Source organism: Punica granatum, chromosome 3, assembly GCF_007655135.1.
Source record: "Punica granatum isolate Tunisia-2019 chromosome 3, ASM765513v2, whole genome shotgun sequence".
Lineage (NCBI taxonomy): Eukaryota > Viridiplantae > Streptophyta > Magnoliopsida > Myrtales > Lythraceae > Punica > Punica granatum.
Window position 1 is genome coordinate 35,146,194 of NC_045129.1, and position 20,750 is coordinate 35,166,943.

Genomic DNA, 20,750 nt, shown 5'->3' on the forward strand with positions numbered 1-20,750 from the left:
CTCGCCCCTCGTGTCAAATTAGGGAAATCTTATGGTGCAATCACATAACGTTGTTAGATGACTAATTAACTATTATTTTTATTAATTAATGATTGCAAAATTATGATTACTCAAATGATTCTCGAAATTTTCTATAATTTACGGTGGTAGATGCCAAAGTTTAGAACTAAGAGATTTCGGATTTAACTTTCGCGATTGAGACTTCCTATTCTATCTATCCATGAGAGTTTCTTATCATAGGCAAAATAATATAAATATATATAAATGGTCCTACACAATGGATTTACCGGAAAAAATTAATAAGATTATTTCAATTATTATGACAATTATTCCAGGATTAATACTCATTTTTTGTATGTTACAATTTAATTAGTGGATCATCACATCACATATCAATGGCAAGTCCAAGAATTGTTACGAAAAATAGCCTTTTACACTGAGAAAAGGGCAACAAAAGGAAGTCAAATTATATATTATCCTCCACAATAAAGTAAGCAAATGGCTGGTTTTTCTGAGCCAAAAAAATTTTAAATGCAAAGGGCTGATTTTTCCCGTTTAATTATAATATGACCATAAAAAAAAGTGTAACGGAGATATGACCATAAAAAAGAGTATAGCGGAGTAGTGTACATTCTCACCTGGTAATCAAGAGATTCGATATTCGGTGAAATTATTCGTACCATTTTATTTCCTATTAGTATTTATATTTCATTATACCAATTCTTATGGCCGAAAAAATTTCAGCATGATCTTTTATTTATTTTTATTTTTTATTTTTTGGTCAATTACGGCATGACCGGGTTCCTCCTTCCAGGGAAAGACTTCATTCGACATCGTCTTGTCTGACCTGACGTGGTGATCTTCTGTCAGTTTTATCTCCTTCTCCTCACACATTCCTATCCTCCCGCCTATAAATCCTCACTCCCCCACCCTTCCCTTATATAGTCATCGATCGTTATATAATACACAGCACTGCTCCCTCCCTCCCTTTTATCCATAAGCACTCATCTTCATCACCTCTTCTGCATAATTGACAAGTCTCCTATATATTTCTCAGGTACCCTCTTTTAGATTCCTTCTTCTCACTAGCTACCATTTCCGGGCTTCCGAAAACATCCGGTATGATTTTAATTTCTGTGCTGCTGCTGCTGCGCTTTCGAATGATGATAATATGTAACAACTCGGCCTACTGGTTCCATCTCAATCACAGCATAGACAACATCGATGTCATCTGGACATCCCGTCTTCCATTAATTAGTTATGCTGATTTTTTGTCACTGGCAATGTGCAGTTCTAGAGTCCGAAGTTGGTCCGTTTTCATCTCCTATTGAGCTTTTCAAAACATCCGGTTGATTTCTCTGTCGGGTTATCATATGATTTTCCTGTGCTGCTGTTTGGTTTTCCAATGATGATCATGTAACAGCATAGACAAAACCAATATTGTATTGGCTTCATGGTTTTCGTTCACTCCGTCGCCGATGGAATCTCTGGAACGTATGAATGATTGCCATTGTAATGCCTATTATTTCCTGGGGTAAAGAGACCGGGTTGTGATATATATTATTGGAAGGGGGGGATTGTTGAATTCTGCAATTTCTTGTTTTCGAGGTTTGATGTATGATTTACTCCAAAATCGCAGGTTGCGGTATATATGGAATCTGAATCAGAGCAGACAAAGTGCAGAAAACCCACTTCAGTTACCGCCAGAGTGATCAGTCCCGTGAAAACTCTATCACAATGGTCCTGCAGAATTCCTGTATACAGGTGAAAGATACCACGGAATTCTCTAAGTAGACGACTTCATTTCCGGAGAACGAGTTGTCCCCTCAGACAAACTGTTAGTTCATCCCTTTACTAAAATGCCGGGCTTCATCGCTGGAAAGAAGAGATGTGCTTCGGCGCCCTTTTGTTTCTCAGATTCATTTGATCAGAGCACTGCAAAAGGGAGCACATCTTTGTCATCTAAAATTTCTGATGATGCAAACGGTCCAATTCTACCTGGTTTGCCGGATGACGTGGCAAAAGTCTGCCTTGCTCTTCTTCCTCGCTCCGACATCCCATTGATGGGAGCTGTCTGCAAGAAGTGGAGGTCGTTCCTCCGAAGCCAAGAGTTCTTTATTACACGAAAACAAGCCGGGATGCTCGAGGAGTGGATCTACCTACTTGTTACTGACGAGGAAGGAAAGAAGAGTCACTGGGAGGTTTTGGATTGTCTCGGAGATAAGCAGAGGCGACCTCCTCCTATGCCTTGTCCAGCTAAGGCCGGTTTTGGGGTTGTAGCTCTTGATGGGAAGCTTTATGTAGTCGGTGGCTATTCCATGCTGAATGGAACTAAGGCGGCCTCAACCGAAGTTTACCAATACGACACTTGCCTAAACAGGTACATATAAAGCAAGATTTTGCAATGGAATTCTGCAATAAAATCCTTAAGGCTGTTCATGTTCGAGCTATCACTCACCGATAGGAAATGTACTATACTGATCTCGTTATTTCCTTTTGGTTCTCAAAAGCTCCAGTTCTCTATTTTCAGCAAGATTTGTTTGTGTATTTTTTGCCGTTACAGTTGGAGAAAACTTGCAAACCTGAACGTGGCTCGGTATGACTTCGCCTGTGCCGAAGTGAATGGAATGATCTATGCAGTCGGAGGGTACAGGGTTGAAGGTGAAAGTCTCTCTAGCGCCGAAGTCTACAGCCCGGAGACTAACAAGTGGACCACGATAGAGTCACTGAGGCGTCCTCGGAGGGGAAGTTTTGGGTTTGGCTTTGAGAAGAAGCTCTACGTAATGGGAGGGAGATCGAGCTTCACAATCGGGAACTCAAGGTCTGTTGATATTTACAATGCTGAGAGAAAGGAATGGTGCGAGATGAAGAACGGGTGCGTCATGGTCACTACCCATGCCGTGATCGGGAAGAAGCTCTTCTGCGTGGAGTGGAAAAATCAGAGGAAACTTGCCATGTTCTACTCCGAGGACAGGTCATGGAGCAAAGAGCCTATTCCCTTAACTGGGAGCTCCAACGTCGAGTTTAGGTTTGGTATTTTGGGCGGGAAACTGCTTTTGTTCTCTCACAAGAAGGCTCCTTGGTATGCCACATTGGTGTATGATCCGGCGGCGGCTCCGGGCTCTGAGTGGCGGACTTGCAAGATAAAGCCGTCCGGCGAGTGTCTGTTGAGCGTTACTATACAGGCATGAGACGAGCTGGGTACTTTATGTTGGGGCTTGAAGTTGACGAGGACGAGGACGAATTGAAATTTACCTTGTAAATACAATCTCTTTTGTAATGTACATGAATTTCTTAAGAAAACAACAATTATGTGTGTAATTTGTGAAGGATGGTTTACTTTTGCTAGACATTTTTGTCATTTAATCGAGTCACCGTGTCACGCATCAATAACCTTTGGACGTCAAAAAAAGGAATTTTAGTTGCAATAACATTAGTTTTTGATGCGAGATTAACATATTTTGAGTTTAATTCTTATCATTGAAATTTTTGTACTCTTTATTTCCCCTTTTTCTATTTAATCTAGGTTCTTGGTAACCGGAAGAGGGAATGTTGGGTGACAATTGATCAAACAAAACATTATTGATGGTGCCCTGTGCCAACCAAAAAGAGAAGACATAGCGGGTAGTGATAAATACCCTCGCCTTGAACTTACACTATGGTTGTTTTGCAAAAAACCAAGGGAAAGGAAAAGGGTGGAGAGGGGAAGAATCCCTTTTCCTTGCTTAATATTTTCCAAGCATAGTGTTAGAGTTGTTGCTTTTTGGTTCTTGCCATTAAGGTTTCGGATGTCTTCTTCTTAGTTATTATTTCCCTTAACTCCTTGATTTTGTAATGGGAAGGAAGAAGAGAAAGAATATATACTGCAGTGACATATCATATATGTATTTGTCTCGTAATTAAGAGATTTCGGTTTTGAGTCTCGTCGGTGGTTTACTCATACCTTTCTATTGGTTTTTCGTTTCTTTATACTTAGGATATGAGACTTTTATTTATTTATTTGGGTAAATGATCGTGAGCCTGCCTCTTTAGATGAATCAATATATTTTATGGGCATTTATCAGAAGAATTATCAAAAAGAAAAATATTTCATGGGCCGGAATTGAAAGGAGATGGGCCGAATGAGCCCACGTATATCGAGCTGAAATACCCCTAGTCTTTGAGAAAATCACGGAAGTGCCACTGAGTTGTGTTGACTGATTTGACGGAGACTGTGTGCGTTTGCCATGAAACAGCTCAGGGGACAACTCAAAAACCTCTCCATCAAAACGGCAATGGCGCCTTAACCGAAACCCTAACCTGAAATCTCCTCCCGCCAAAAGCGTCGATTCCATATTCCCTCTCATCCCTCCGCCGTCGCCGGAGCTTCAACGATGTTCGGATCCGCCTCCTCAACCCCCGCCTTCGGCGCTCCGCCCTCCACCCCGGCCTTCGGCGCTCCGCCCTCCACACCGGCCTTCGGCGCTCCGCCCTCCACACCCGCCTTCGGCGCTCCGCCCTCCACACCCGCCTTCGGCGCTCCGTCCTCCACCCCGGCCTTCGGGACTCCCTCCTCGACTCCCGCCTTCGGGACTCCGTCCTCGGCTCCCGCCTTCGGCACTCCGTCCTCGACTCCGGCATTGGGCAGTGCGCTCTTCTCCACTCCTTTCTCTGCTCAGACTCAGCAGCAGCAGCAGACCCCTCTGTTCTCGCAACCTCCATCGACTGGCTTTGGTTTCCAAACTCCGTTTACTGCACTGCAGCAATCACAACAGCCGCAGCAGCAGCCTGCTACTCCCTTTCCCGGCGGGCAGCTCACCACTCAGATGGCTCCGGTGGCTCCTCTCGCTTTCTCTCTCGCTGATCGCGACATTCAGGTAAGTTCTTCTCTATATCTCCTACCTGCGATTGGAACTCTTATCTTTTCCCTTGCCTCTTCATTTGCGCTCGTGCATTGATTCCATAGTTCATTCTGTGCTACTAATCATTTCAGGCGATAGTTGATGCTTACAAGGAGGACCCCGGAAACCCTAAGTACGCCTTCAAGGTTTGGATCTAATGGCGGAAGAGTTTTTATCTGCTTTGCTGCTCCCAGTTACTTAAATTACCGAGCTTGCTTCCGGAGGCAATTCAAGATAATATCTGTTTCGTTTGGGAATCACTACCGGCTTTGGAAGGATTTTGCTACTCTTTGTTGAATTGACGTTTGAACAGAGGAATTAGTCCTTTTGATGTTGATGACATGCTTGCTAAGGAATTCATTGCTTTTGCAGCATCTGTTGTTCAGTGTCACTGATCCACATTATAGAGTGAAGCCAGCTGGTGTGTCAGATGTGAGATTCCTTCTCTCTATCTTGCGTTGTTCATTTCTAACTTGTTCAGTTTGGTTCTTTAGCGTGACCTGGAAATATTATTAGTCTGTTTCACTAAGTTGGATGAGTAGTTTGCTATGGCAGGTCATGTGGGCAGAGGCTATGGGCAAATTGGAAGGGATGGAGAGCACTGATAGAGAACGCCTGTGGCCTGAGCTTGTGCAGGGTTTCAAAGATCTTTCGAACCGCCTTAAGGTAATTTAATTCCGTTCAATATGCCAAAATTATTTCAGATGGCATATGGTGTGCCTAGCCAGAAGAATTCAGTTGAGCTGTTAGTGGCCGTACTTTACATGTGAACCCCCTCCTTTTTTTCCACAATGGGATTGATGAGGACTTAGGAGATAATATTCTGAAAATGGAGGATAAATTGCTATATAATCAATCCATGGTTAATTTTCAATCAGTTGAAAGCTTACTGGTATACGAGAGCCGGAAAAAGTTGTAGCTATACAAAGAAATAGGTTGGCGATCTCAAGTGTTTTTTTTTTTTTTTTTTCAGTTTCATCTCTTCAGATAAATTGTGAACTAAGAATATCAAAATTTATTATCCATCTAAAGAAGTAGCCGTGTGATCTCAAGATTTTCTGATCTTTTCCATTACCGTTTCTGAACTGAGAGCTTCCTTCTTGTCATTTATATCCTTATTCATTGGTTACTGTGACTCTTTTATTACTCATATAAGTTTGTCTATGCCTGGTATTATGGATTACTATGAATTTCGGTTGGGATTAGTCTTTGATATTACAAGTGGAGCTGTGTCATACTATTTTTACATAAATGTAGAATGAAAATTGAGCATGTCGTGTTAATCAAATAGTGTAATTATTGGATGAATAGGTGTAGGACTTCGTAGGGATTTAATTTCAGCAACCTTGTCATTGGAGGATGGATTAGAACAAACAATTATGGTTCAGCGGGGTTATAGTTTGGGCATCCATGTTTTGTGGGATATGATACTCTGTGGCTAAGTCTAGACCAAGTTCTTTGTACATACTGTATTTACTATTTACATGCATATGGTTTGCACCTTATTTGTGATTTTATTGATGAAATTATTATTTGCCACTCTAAAGATATTGGATTGTAACATACTGTAAAGAAGAAGGATTTAAATTAGTTAGTGCAGGGATTTTTAACATATTGGATTGTTAACACCTTATTTGCATGTTTCTGAAGGGTTAGCTTAAAATTTGTCATAGCTTTCAGTAATTCATATGGTTATACATTTATTCCTGCTCTTTACTGGTTTATGTTGCAACATAATGTACTACCTTATATTCATCTAGGCTTGTATGTAGGAGATATCTGTGATTGTATGTATGGAGTTATTACTATTACTGCTTTTGATTGATTAAGATCATCAGTTCCAGTTGATTTAGTTGAAAAGCAATCGCAGCTATTTTCAAGTGTTGAAACTTTACACAGATGAAAGGACCAAAATATTTGATCTGTTATTGTTAAGTTGTAAAGATTGAGCTACATTGAGCTTGCTTTTGCAGCTATCTGTCTAATGATTTTTCATTTTCTAAAATGGTTGATAGTCACTGGGACACACTTGGGCTGGTGGGTCACTATGGTGCATTTTATGATCTGTGTGTTTTTCTAAGTTAGTGGGATGCATTAAAATCTTGTCATTCTTACATAGTTGCTTTTGGTGACGGAGAAACCTTAAGTTAGCCATGTGTATGCTCAAGACCTTTCTGCGTGATGATATACATTAACACCTCATTTCTTGCTGTCGCAGCTCCAGGATGAAGTCATTATTTCAGATGCAGAGAGATTGCGAATGACACAAACCAATGTGAAAATGGTATCCTTTCTATTTCAATGCATCTATTCTAAAGTATAATCCTAAAATCTTTTCGGCATGGTTTCACGTGAGTTTGCTTGCAGCTTCAGAGGCATTTTCAAGCTGACACTCTACCTTGGATCCAAAGAATGAGGCAGAAAGAACAAGGCCTTCAAAGGCGCCTCTTGAGGGTAAGTAGTTATAGTCGTCCTTCAGTCGTGCCCCATCAATCAAATATTTTCGAGATTTTTTTCCCCCCACAATAGTTCAAAAAAACTTAGGGCTTGTTTGCTCTCAAAATATTATTTTTCACTTCTCATTATGACACTCTCCTTTTCTAAATCCATTTTACTTAGAATTATATAGAATTGATATTCTCTAATCTGAAGGTCAAATCCTTTGCCGTAAAGCTGGAAATGAACAGCAGTTTTATTACATGAACACATACTATTGTCTTTCTAATTTTTTGATATGTTTATAAAATTCCACTGGAAATAAAATGAAATAAAGAAAGGTCTCATGTCCCTACGAGAAGATTGGGAAAAAAAAAATCAGAAAATTATAAAGCTGGTATGTCAAACAATAATGAACAGAAAAGTATAATGACTAACTAATAGTAAAAGAAAAAATATGATATATACATAGAGTGATAAAGCACGTTAAAACTTAGAAAGAAGTCTGGTAAAAGTTAACATCTATGCATATTGTAGAGAGTACTGTCTTTTCTAATAATCTATCAGGTGCATAAATAATACTATGCATATATACATGTTTCAAGTAACACTTCTCAAACATATACATATAAACAAGAGAGAAAGTTAAAAGAAAATGAACCAACACATATCGGTGTGATTGTAAACACGAGGAATCCAGGAAAATAATTAATTTGTAATTGGAGGGAAGTAAATGAGAAGAATAAGTTAAAAAAAAAATTTTGGAAAATGGGGGACCGCCTTTTTCCATTGATGGAGAATTTAGATAGTTCTCCAAATTCTTTTAGATTTAAAGAAGTGGTAAATTTCACTTCTCTTAAAATGGAGTTCTCCATTTTGTGTAGGCTAAGATGTATTTTACAAAAAATTGAAGAAAGAATGAAAGAATTTTCTTAAAGTTGACATGACCTTAAATTCTTAGTAAATATGATTAAACGTGACTCCAGCCAAGGTTGATTGTATAGTTTTTCCCAGTGGACCTAGAAAAGATTTTACACCTCTTACCTCCCATCTGATTTTTATTTATTTATTTATTATTTTGATAGCTCATCTGATTATTGTTCAAATGCAGGTCCTGCACAAAACTGTTGTTTTAGATGCTCTGTTTGGGAAAACTAGTCTCTATTTTCCATTCAGCTTATGTAAAATTCTCATTGTCATCTGCTATTTACCAGGTAATGAGAATAATTGAGGCATTGGAGAGTAAGGGCTGTCGATTGCCTCTAGTTAAGGGCGAAGCAGAATTAGCTGAGAAGCTCGCTGCAGTTACTCGGCAGGTTGCTATTCCTTTGTCCATTTTGATTCCGCCTTTAATTATTTTTGCCTAAGAAACGTGGACAGCTTCAAGAATCATGGACTTGTGCAGCTCAAAGGATCTGGAGCGGAACTTTCTAGGAGAGTTCAGAACCTCCTAGCGATATCTCGAGCTCAAGCCAATGGGATTGGTGGTGCTTCTATGTATCTCCCAGGGTCAACAAAGATACATGACCAGAGTCTAGCTGATTTACAAGAGGTAAGACTCTGGACAATTTTCATCACTTACTTGTAGGGGGATAAGCTCATAGTAAGCATTTCTGAAGCTTCTCCACTAATTTTTTTGATCTGATGGTTGACTTGGGTATTGCTATAATGTCATTTACATATATTTCCTAATTATGAAAGTCTTTTCACCAATCCTTGCCCAGCTGCTGCTTGCTTTTTCTAGTGGGTGGAGGGGATCTTTTTTGAGCTGTAAATCTGGGTTTATAAATGGTTTATCCATCTGGGACAGGTTTTACAACAACAGACAGAGGCCACTGCAAGGCTCGGGAATGTATTAAAGCGAGATATAAGAGATATGGAAATCATAATGGCTGAAGACACAGATATGGCAGATGGCATTTGAAAGAGCCAAAGCAGCGGGTTGATCTCCTGCATTTTGTCTAACTGATGAAATTATATCGTCCGGGTTCCAATCAATTTCCAATTTTATAGTTTCTTCCGGAAATTAGTGGGTGGTGTTTGTAGTTGGTCTGCATTTGGTTGCAGGACAACGTTTTACCTGACGAGGCATGTTGGGTATGGCCCTGGCTGGCTGATTGGGACCTGCTTATGCTGTCAATCAAGACAGGGCTGAGCCTACCTGACTCAGAAGGTTGTCTTAGGTTCATGCAGGCGAGGCACAGCCGGGTAAACCCATGCGAAAACCGGGTCTGGAGCACCATTGGGAGGTTGTCAGATGGACCTGGAGGGCCCACTAGTAGGCTAGAATGGGCCTGAAACATCCAGCAAGCTCAAGCATACCCTAATGGTTCACACCTGAACAGAAGCGAGGCCAGACAAGTCTGGCCTTGTAGTTCAAGCATAACCTTTGGTCCATTGGCCTGGGCCAAACTAATGGTTCTCTGGCTGAGTTTGTGGCTCAACGCCAATAGTGGGGGATATTCTGCCCTTTTGCATTGTTTTCTAACACTAAGCCCACGGATGATGCAGAGAGTAACTTATTGCCTGAGCTCAACAGGATGAAGGCTCAAAATTTAGGTCATGAGCCTCAGGCAGAGAAAATGACCAGTTCAACCTATGTCAACTTTGGGCTCAAGCTCGGCATTCTCAGGCCCAGATTTTAGTCCGTTCAATTACATACAGCCGAATCATAAGACAAATAGATTTGTCATCAGAACTTGCATTTACTAGTTAAGTTCATCTGATCATGGGCTAGAAGCTATCGTTCTGCCCAAGGTGGTCAATTTTTCAGCTAGTAGCCTTCATACGACTAGCCCAATAACCATGTTTACTAGGAGCACGTTCAGAGATTTCAATTTTTCATCATGAATAAATTAACTCCACTGCGCACAGTAAACAAAAAATGCTAGCAGAATCATCGAAAGGTCAGCCAACAGGTCAGCCAACCTATCTTTTGCATCTCTTGGCTTATCTCAAGGACTGCAGGGCCTACTACATGATCTAAATGGACAGCGTTCAAAATTGGCGTATCAACTAGATACTCGCAAATACAACGATCAACCTTGTAGATTTGTTAATAGGCTTTCAACTATGGGCCTCTATTTGATCTCTGCACTTCCTCTAATTTGTCACTGGATTGCAGTACCAAGGCTTCAGCGACTATCCTGCAGATCTTCATAACTAACCTTCAGATTGTCTCCCTTTGTCTATGAAAATGCACGGCGAAGAAATAGTGCAACTCAACTTGCACTATAAGTTTCGGACATGATCAGCAGAATAAGTGAAGTCCAACCCGTAAACGGTCGGCAGCCCTTTCCCTTTCCCTGCTTCTGATCATATTGCTCCCACAGAAATCCAGTCTCACGGTAGTTGCGGACAATATTCCTGCAACGAAAGGGAAAATTATAGGGGTCCCCCATCCAAAGGTGTGAGATAAAAGAGATGACTCAAGACTGGTATGTCAACTATACCTAATCAAGTTTCCACGCAGGTCATCATAGATGGCTTTAGCTCTATCTCTATACGGTCCATCCTCTGCAAAAGTTTCAACAGCAGCAGTCAAATATACAAGATTCGTCAAGCATGGTTTTTTGCAATGATGTAAAATGCAATTCTGAGATAACTTCTTTTGTAGGGTTCGGTACCTCTAGAGTAGTGGTGGAGCGCTGAAAGAATCAGGTAATTCATGTTCAACCAAATCGGACCTCTCCAGTAAGGTGGGTCATGTTCCGTGTTACGTTTCATGTACAAGGTACTGTTGCATAACAAGAGAGATCTGTTCAATGAATATTTATCAACAATGAAAAAGGAATAACTGTCTATTTTGAAGATTGGTCACAGGATGGCATGGCACAGACAAATCACAACCTTGTTTTGGCGAGAGAGCGGAGTCCAAAGTCGGTCCATAAAATGCTCTTGTTTGAAATGAGGTCAAGCTGCTTTTCCAGAATCCACGAATCCTGTGAGAATAATTAAAGGCATTATATACAATAGTCTTAACTTTTTTCTGAGACATGTTCAACCAACTTTTGATTAAAAAATGCACCAAACTGGAGAACTAAGAAGAAAGATCAATTAAAAAATTCATGAAACTCACAGCAGGAATAATCTTCCCCATGAATGGGAAGAGGCTCACATAACCAATATGAGGCACTAGTCTCAATTCGGGCATCTGTAAAACTTCCCGGACGAGCTCTCGAGTCACATGATTGTTTCCGCTGGTAACTTCTTTCCAGCTTAAGCGCACCTAGAATTGTTAGTGCGGAGTCATGTTGAATTGCATTAGAACTAAAATCCAAATAAGACAGTCACTATATTTCATTTCAGGACCACCAATTTTACTATCTGTTGCAGCCAATCGATGTAGACATTATTCGCAATTTTCGCAGCAGGGCTTTACCACAGATCCCGATTCCAATATGATTTCCAATTAAAATGAGGCAATAGTCCAGTGCTGCAGGTATACAGTGCTTACTAACAACAGATTTCAAAACTCACGAAGTCCAGCAAACAAAACGAGCGCCTTACCTTTTGGGTGTGATTTCCAAAATCAAAATAAGCTCCATATGTAGAATCAAAGTGCATCTGCAAGGAAAAAGTATCATGTTAACAACAGACTTCGAAAATGACCGGACTGGCCGAGAAATAGCTCCAACGTAAAACTCAGAAGGGCCATATCTCCGAGAAATTCTATATGTATCAGAATTACTCTTGATCCATACTGCATTCGAGTTGAGTGGTGTTTTTCCTCCAAATATTAATAGGGTAACTGATACAAAGCAGTTGCACAATATTGTAGAAACATGTTTCTATCTTACATGTATAACTTCACTGAAACCTTCTTAGACTAGAGAGTAACTGCTGCTAAAGATTATGGAAAGAAAACAAAGATAGATGGTACAGATGAATGACCTGATTAAGAATCTCAAAATCCGAAAGAAGCTCAGCTGTTGCACCATATGCCTGCATCGTTCATTGATATAGTTAAGGACTGCAGTGATTATTGAGCTTTCCAAGGGATCTTTACTATACCTTTCCAGATTCACCATCCTTCCTAAACAGCTTGGCAATGGAATGCAAGCAGTCTGCTGCAAGAAGCATCCAGCATCTAAGATCCACATGGCGTTCTTCTCCATTAGGGTGTGAAGCTCGTGGATAGTCATCTAAACCAGAGGATAGTGTCTGGAGATGAAGAAACATTGTGAGATTATTTTTAATTATTGAATCAAAGAAAGCAAAAAATCCAAATTCAGGATGTAAGTTTAGTTTATCTCTGGTCCATAATTCTTGCAAGAAGACTAAATGAAGGCATGATACGTTATGTGCAAAAAGATTTAGTTTTTAGGCGTCAAGACTTGGACCTTCGGGTTTAGCTCACGGACAGTTGTGTTATCCCTTCCATGCCAAAAATAGCTGCCCATCTCCTTCCCTACATTCATAGATGAATAATCTAATTCAACTTTGCTCATAATTAAATTACCACAATTTTTTGTTAGAAATATAAGAAAATTCCTTGAGAACACAATTCTCAACAATGATTCCATCCAGATTTTATGAATCATCAAATGGTTCATAATAATTCCCAAAAGCGGTATCTAAGACACTAAGGTCCCGTTTGGTAGGCGGGAATGGATGGAATGGAATGGAATGCTCACTTCTCCGTTTCACTTCATTGTCTCATGTAGTGTCACTTATGTTAGTTGGAAAGGGAATGCCCTCAGTATCATATTTTTCCTTCATTTTGATGGAATGAGTGTTCCTTTAAAAAAAGAAAGGGAATGGTCATTCCCTCTTTTCATGCTATTTGTTGTGAAGTAGCATATATATGTTCTTTTAATTTATATATCTAAGAATATATATAACATGATATCTAGGTAAATAAGTTCAATATTATAATTATATTTCTTCATTTTATAATGGTTATTAAAGAAATCACAAGCTCTCACTTAATATCATTACATTTCCCTATATAAATTCCATTCCATTCCATTCCCATGTACCAAACAGGACCTAAGACACTAGATGTAATTTCACTGAGTCCTGATTACCCTTTCAAAAGAGAGCCTCTAATAATGCGCAAAAAAGCCTACTACCTGCACTTAGATTTATCGCTGAACTGTCAGACTAAACATTGCACTGCAATGAGGAGAAGACACCAAATGCCAAAACAGAAAAAGCTGCATATGTTCCACAGAGCACCAAGTTCTCCACATCCAGCATAAGCTGAGAAAATTGTATCACATACTATAATCATGTATAGGGGAAGGATCTACCTGATTGAGTAGTATTGAACCACTGAAGCCATGCCTCAAGACGAACAAATGCATGTTCAAGGAAAGAGTGGATCTCATCGGTCTCACCAGCAGTAAACTGGCTCCTCTTTATGCCTTGAACTAGATCTGGAAAAGGATAATTCACTCCAGAGCCATCATTTTCTGAACTGTAATGTTTACTCAAATTTCAATACAAAATGAAAGATAAAAACAACTAAACATTTAATTTCAGAACTTGAATGCAGAGAGCCTTCAATTGCCAAAGTACAACTTTAATGTCAGAACAATGAGTTTACCATTCAAAACCAAGAACAAGGTCGGTGGATTTCCATTACTTGGATGTTGTGGAACAAACTCTTCAGGGACTTTACTGCATAGCAATAAGAGAATAAAATAAAGCATAAACTGAAATTCACAGAGGAAATATAATATCGTAAGCAAGCTGAGATGTATGAAAAGTTGTTTGCCTAGGCCATCCAAGTAAAAGAAGAATTCACCTCAAGGCTTCAGCACCCAAAATTTGTTCACGCGGAATCCACCCGTCGATGTTCATCAGATCTAACCAATGGCTAAGAATATCCAAGCAAATTCGAATATCCCAACGCCTGTTCAATATAAACACATACAGTCCAACATAGTGATTCATAACTATATTACAAAGTATAAGCCAGAGTAGATGAGGTAACTGATGTAATTGTCGGGAACTTTTCTTTCATGATTAAGACTCCAAAAAATGGGTTAATGGAATCCAGCACTGACAAAACTATAAAAAGACTCACCAAACCAGCAACTGATGAAACCCTTCATCCCACAAAAATCCCCTAGGAAAAAAGGATCGGCTTGGGACAGCTGTATAAAGCTCAGCTGGCCAGTACGAAATAAATTTATCATGGCTTTGGAGCTGCAAGAACAGTAAGACTTCATTAGAGTTTTATGGTATCGGAGTGACAAAGATAAGCACTACGAGAAAATGGAATTATGAAATTTTATGAAATGATCAAGAACACAATTTTTGCAGGAAAAAAAAAAAGTGGCAGCACTCTGATGTGAATTGCCAATTACAACACATGTATGGTGCAGAAATGCAACTGACTTACACCAGAAGTTCTGGGGATTGATATTTTTGACTGACCATAGAAATAGCCAATGCCTCCCAGCAAGTTGCTAATGGCAGTCTTCCCGACTATCTCTGATTCGGCATCAAGCTAAAAACATAACATAAAACTTTAATGTTATCAATTATTCCATAAAGGATGCATGAAATTCAACTTAAAGGAGATGTAACAAAGCATATATTTTGTTAGATAATTGGTGACCAAGATATATCTTATTCACAGTACACCACTGGGAAAAATAAATCCTTTTTGATACCTTGTCAGTTGAAAATATAAGTAATTCTCAAATTTAAGTAAAATTAATGTAACTTTAGATCTTGCAGTTTTTGGTACCTTGTCAGCCAAACTGAAGTAACTTTCAAATTTCTCATCAAATTCTCTTTGCTTATGTTCCAAGCGGCTGGTCAACGAGCTACCTGAAATGATTTACAATTACAGATCTAAACAACGAGCTATCTGAAGGGAATTATTCAAATACAGAAAGGCAAGTTCTTCTCAAGTGGTTTTCCTACTAATTCCATTTCTAGTGCATCCCGGACCCATTCATCAACAATAAAGAATAGGACGTTTTGTCTGTTCTTTGCCCCTCTCCAGATACTAATTCTTAAGCATCTATATCTCCCTAACAACTTGCTTTCATTCTAAAGAAATTTATTCTTTTCTCAGTTTGACCAGATATTTATGCCATGAACTTCGCAACTTAATTTGCTCCACTATCATATCTGATCCATTAATCAGATCAATCTAATGCGACATAATAGCTAGGAAGTCTAGGTTGTGAATTCACACTAGTATGGTGAAAACAACGACACTCAATATTAGAGGAGAGACCTGTGAGGTTGCTGACCCGCTCTTTTGTCCTTGAACCTTTAAAGCTAGCTCCAGATACAAAAGCAATATCCGTCTTGAAAGGAATCCTGGCGGAAATCTTAAGGATGGAGAATCACATAAGAAAGCTGATCAAGAACATACTCCAAAGGATGGAAACTGAAGTATATTAGTCACCACATATATCCACAAATTATCCCAATATCATTCATGAAAATAACTTCATAAATGAATAGCATATACCTGAAAAACTAAGACATTTGGAGAATTAGCAGTGGTGTCAGATAATTGAATGCGACCATACTTCCGTGCCTGATAGAACATATACAGATCCATCAACCAGGAAATCATAAACTTCAAAAGCCGCATTCAGGAATGTATTGAAATCTAAATTGCAGATGAAAATCCAGACATACTTGCTCTGCAAGATTTTCCAGTACAAGATCAGATAGATTGTGCATGTGAGGTGTCCTGAAACCAGAAAAGTGGACTTCCAAGTCATCCTGGTAAGGAATTGGACAGAATCAACTTCTCAGACAACGACAAACTCAAGTTGTTATCAAGTGAACAGCTACATAATGAAATTAGGTAAAAAAAGAGTAATCTCCAGCATGTTAAGTCCCTGAGGAGGCTACTGTCATGTCCCAATTACATGCAAAGTAAAGATCAGAAACTAAAAATTCATAAAAGAATTGATGAGAAGAAACTATAACTTTCAGTAAAAAAAAACTTGGCAACCAATGTGGACAAATCTTTACTCCCTCCAATCCATGACGGTACCATCTAGCTATCTTATCATGTTCATTAATATAACTTGAAAGGAATATGTAGGCATTAGGAACTAATGAGGCAAGTGGATTTAAAAATGGAAATATAAGATAAAATTAGCATGCCAGTTACTAGAAACTGGCAAATCTAAGATGTTTGAACTCAATCAGCTAGTACATATTCACTGCAGTATGTTTTCTCCCTTTTGTTCATTTATTTTTCTGCAAAGCTCAATCGCACATTTGAACCCCCCATAAACCAGTCAAGCCAAAAGTTCATTTCCACCAATAATATTACAGTATATTGGGGGTAAATAAAAGATAAAGCCCTCACAAAACAAACTGAAAATAAGCAAATTCTTATAAGGAAAATGATAATAAATAAGATATTGCCACTTAATACTTGTTTCTCGGCTTTACCATTGATTTCATATGCAACTGCCAACTGCCAATGTCCATCCTTGAACCTGATGCTAGAAGAGAGTTATCATGAATGTCATAGGAATCCCTGCTCAACTCCAAAGCATTCCCTTCTTCATCAGCCAAGTAGAAGAAAAGGTGTGCATTTTTCATATCTTCAATTGGCATAGTTCTGTAAATAAAAATATCATTAATAATTAGCAGAAACCAATAGCCTGTCAATGTAAGTAATTTCTGTCAAAAATGCTAACGAAAGTGCAGAAATGTATCTTGCCCTGTCTTGGGCTTAGTTCTCAAGTTTGCATAATAGCAGTTACTTAAGAATATGTATCATTCCGTACTTATGTAGGTTGATATTTGTGGTACATCCACAATATGTTTTTGATCTGGTCACAGCTTTGAGCTAGCAGGTAAATAAATGTATGGCATAAACAGTGTTAGCATACAAGTAAATAGCACATTGTATTTCTAACGTAAAGCACTCCCCTAATATATTCATATGCAGGTAAATGAAAATTTTTGAGATGTCAGAACCAATGCAATGGCAATGTGTGCTTTTTGAGGTACATAGATGTCATTCACATGGTCCCAAGGGAGCACCACCCACAGGCAACCTAATTTGCATGCATTTTTCAAGAAAACGGCTGCCAACAGATGGGACACGATCTAATTTAGCTTTGGGATGTTGAGGTCTACAAAAGGCATATAAGTTCTTGACCCGGCAAGAACGCCGAATGGCTTACCAATCTGAATTCTGAGGTCCTAAAATTCATATTTTATAGTATAAAAGATGATTGCCTTATAATCAAGACTCAATTATACGTTTACATCCCTAAGTAAATCACATGCTAATACAGCAAACATATTCAAAATATACTCCAGAGTGGGCAATCACGATATTTACTTTGGGCTTTGCACATCAATTTGCACTGCCCAGTCTCCTCCATAGCCACTTCCAAGATCCTTGGATTTCAAAAAACTTGTTGCCAAGATGATACCTTGGTCGACCACCATCTGGTGCCCAAAATCACGTCCGTTGTGGCTTGTCCATCCATAACTACTTAGGCCATCATCGTCTTGGCAAACGTGGCGAATGGAGTATCTTCCATCCTTTATGCCAATCCACATTAAGCCACCAAGCAAGGAACGGGGAGTCCTGTCGCAGAAAAATTCATCACGACCAAATTATCAGTGTAACACCAACTTACATGTCGTTAAATACTCGCACAGAATTTACAATGACTATATGATCCTTTCTCCAACCAAGCTGCCTTTACTTACAATCTTGCTACTTCAAGACCACGTACATTGAAAAATGAAAAGACAACAGATGTCGAGAACGATTAGTCTCTCAGTCTCCAAGTAGCTGCCCAACAGGTATTCAAAAGGTTTGCAAAAACTTAATATTTGCAAAAAACAAGAAGACAACTGAAAATCCTCCAATAATTGAGTGGAAACATCTATGTCGCTCCTATCATTCAACTAAATCAGCAGGCCTGTGCATTACCGCTTGAATACTCAAGCAAGAGCAGACAGTGTCAACTAACAGGCGAATGACTTCCCTATCGCAGTTTACAAGAGATGGATGAGAGAAACCTCAAATACAAATTCTCTTGAAATTAATTCGAAAATGCATCCGGAAAAAAGGATCACCTGGCTCGAATTCCAAGGTAGAGATGTGGCCTGTAAGTTCCCCAGTACAAGCTCTCCTTGTGCTCACCTTGAAACTGTGAAACCAAACCAGTCAGTGCAACAGACCAACTAGTCTCAACACAACATCCTCAGCTCCACGCGGAACTACATCAGAAATGTCAGACTGAAGAGGAAACAGCAACCTGAGGAAGGTCCGTGAGCTTAGGGGCAGGGAATGGTGTAATGACCCTTGGCCGCTTGGCTTCTTCAGCTGGTTTGACCAAGTTACTGATCACGAAGAGTATAACGAAGAAGGCGACGAAGCTGATGGCTAGCAGGACCTTGACATCGACGTTAAGCATCCGAATCGCGCCGTCGCCTCTGCTTCTGTCCCGGTGCGGCCTGGGATGAGGTATACCGCCACGGCGGGAGCTATCTTCACCGCCATCAGTGGAGGACCGGATTCTGGTCCGAGCGCTTGTCCGTCCACTTCCAGCCATTTCCGACTCGACAGGATTGCAATCTGCAATCGAGCTAGGGTTTCATCGATGGATAAGAATTCGGAGCGAGAAGGCTGACTGTGAAGAGGAAGATTCAGGTTTGGTCTTCGCCGGAGAGGGGAATTATAAGTCTGAGACAGGGAGAGTGGAGAGAGAGAAATGCAGCGGAGGAGAAAGTGCAATGGAGCTGGTGACTGACTAGTGGGCCTGCTATTGGGTCCACTGAGTGGTTTGTATACCAAGGCCCATGGTCAGGCCCATTATGGGCCCATGATCAGTCCTTTTGCAGCTTTGACTACCTTGAGATTTTTTTTCCGGGTTAGAAGCGAGGTTTATGAGTCTAATATAATAAAATAAAAAATTTATTAGCTAATCGAAGGGTACGGGTAATCCCCACCATGAGAATTGAGTATGAAACATCTTGCTCACCCTCGTTATCTACCTCAGGACATTTTTGCTCCTGAATTTATTTTTGCTAGGGTTGGTTGTTGGACAAAACCAGGAGCATGGCTTATATCGGCAGGTTATTAACCTTATTTCCTTCACATATGGAATCAGGGATATTCGAAATTGCTACTTCAAATCAGTACTGAAACCAAATTTCTAAAGAATAATTTCGTTTAAAATCATTACCGAACCAAATATGCCCTAGAAAAGTGGGTTCGTTTGGTTATGGAGTATGATTTTACTCGACCCATGTAGGACAAAAAGATAATAGTAGAGGGAGGAATTTATTATTAAAAAATTAATTATAATAATAATTGAAAAAATAAATATAAGAATTTCTTATTAAATGAGAAAAAAGTATATATATATAGTAAAAGTAGATAGAGAAATTATTATTAAAAAATTGGTTATAATAATGGTTAGAAAAGAGTGTGTGTGAAAATTTATTATTAAATGATAGAAAAAAATGATTATGTTGTCGAATTGAGAAAAGAATAAAGTGAAGTGAAGTAGTGGGGAAGGTTTATAGTGCAATCACTTTAAAGTAGTTGCACCGTACAATTGAAGTGAATTACTTTACAACCGAAGTAAATTATTTAGGTGTTTAGTAACTTACTAACAAATAGAGTAATTTACACTTGTTTCAAAGTAAATTACGTAAATTTCAAAATAAGTTACACAAATTTCAAAGCCATTTACATCATTTTCAAAGAGTTTTACTTTAACTTTTTAATAAAGTATCTACTTTTTATTTAATTTTTTTAGTAATTTTCTCAATCGTATGGTTTAATCATTTTGATTGATTGCACCTTAGAATCCCGAACTAGTATATATATTTTGAAACTAAAGGCAAACCAGATTTTGCCTCGACAGGGTGTCATCACCAACCTAGTTGTAGGGTTTGGCTGATTGTTTCAAGATGAGCACATGGTTGATAATACAAAAGAAAGTGCAAGGAAGTTTGCAGGTCTAATTTTACATTTGTTGACGTGACCTAGACATGACAATGTAGAAAATAAAATTAGTTTTCAAACAGTAATTCATGGGAATTAGGCCAGGATAATTTAGGAATAAACTATCCAATTTTTTAATTTTACGGGACAACTAAGTGAATTGCAACTGCTTATTCATTGTTTTGGGTCTGATTTATCAGACATAATATGTAGCAAGGATCTTAATTGATGATAGCAAGCCAGATATATATTGTCTCGAACATTTATGAATCACTTCTGGTGTCTTTGGCGTAAAATATTAATGAATGCACATAATATAACGCACCAAGATTAAACCTGTATAGACTAACACGAATTCGAGCTAAGAATGCATGGAAACGTGAGTTCTTGTGTACATAATATGAGATATCCACAACATCATATATATATGGGAGCTCCTACCACCTCGGAGCCAGACAGTCTAGCAGGCTGTCTCAAGAACCCGGAGTAGACCTAGGGGCAGTTGTTTCTCGTAAAAT

At 39.1% G+C, this 20,750-nt stretch overlaps 3 protein-coding genes across 4 annotated transcripts; 2 read left to right on the forward strand and 1 right to left on the reverse strand.

Annotated features, from left to right (window-relative positions):
• The first annotated feature begins 898 nt into the window (after positions 1–898).
• LOC116198956 (F-box/kelch-repeat protein At1g67480-like) lies at positions 899–3,457 on the forward strand. 2 transcript variants are annotated; one of them, XM_031529235.1, is made up of 3 exons: positions 899–1,119; positions 1,640–2,380; positions 2,564–3,457. In XM_031529235.1, exons 2-3 carry the CDS (start codon positions 1,860–1,862, stop codon positions 3,189–3,191), a joined length of 1,149 nt encoding a protein of 382 aa, XP_031385095.1. In that variant the 5' UTR covers positions 899–1,119; positions 1,640–1,859; the 3' UTR covers positions 3,192–3,457. The 2 variants fall into 2 exon arrangements, with proteins under 2 accessions (XP_031385095.1, XP_031385094.1); XM_031529234.1 differs by having other exon boundaries at positions 899–1,057.
• A 761-nt stretch (positions 3,458–4,218) lies between these two features.
• LOC116199729 (nuclear pore complex protein NUP54) lies at positions 4,219–9,342 on the forward strand. Its single transcript, XM_031530199.1, has 9 exons — positions 4,219–4,856; positions 4,973–5,026; positions 5,253–5,312; positions 5,436–5,546; positions 7,099–7,164; positions 7,248–7,334; positions 8,531–8,632; positions 8,722–8,868; positions 9,127–9,342. The coding sequence occupies exons 1-9, from the start codon at positions 4,374–4,376 to the stop codon at positions 9,238–9,240; spliced, it is 1,224 nt and encodes a 407-aa protein (XP_031386059.1). The 5' UTR covers positions 4,219–4,373; the 3' UTR covers positions 9,241–9,342.
• Positions 9,343–10,143: 801 nt separating this feature from the next.
• LOC116199728 (mannosyl-oligosaccharide glucosidase GCS1) lies at positions 10,144–18,998 on the reverse strand. Its single transcript, XM_031530198.1, has 22 exons — positions 18,536–18,998; positions 18,354–18,427; positions 17,605–17,856; positions 16,701–16,872; positions 15,930–16,016; positions 15,757–15,825; positions 15,517–15,613; positions 15,019–15,101; positions 14,668–14,775; positions 14,350–14,471; positions 14,068–14,175; positions 13,867–13,940; positions 13,571–13,696; positions 12,659–12,726; positions 12,330–12,479; positions 12,210–12,260; positions 11,826–11,882; positions 11,395–11,544; positions 11,166–11,257; positions 10,943–11,052; positions 10,769–10,832; positions 10,144–10,682 (listed from the first exon to the last, which is right to left on the reverse strand). The coding sequence occupies exons 1-22, from the start codon at positions 18,830–18,832 to the stop codon at positions 10,538–10,540; spliced, it is 2,556 nt and encodes an 851-aa protein (XP_031386058.1). The 5' UTR covers positions 18,833–18,998; the 3' UTR covers positions 10,144–10,537.
• Between the last annotated feature and the right edge of the window lie 1,752 nt (positions 18,999–20,750).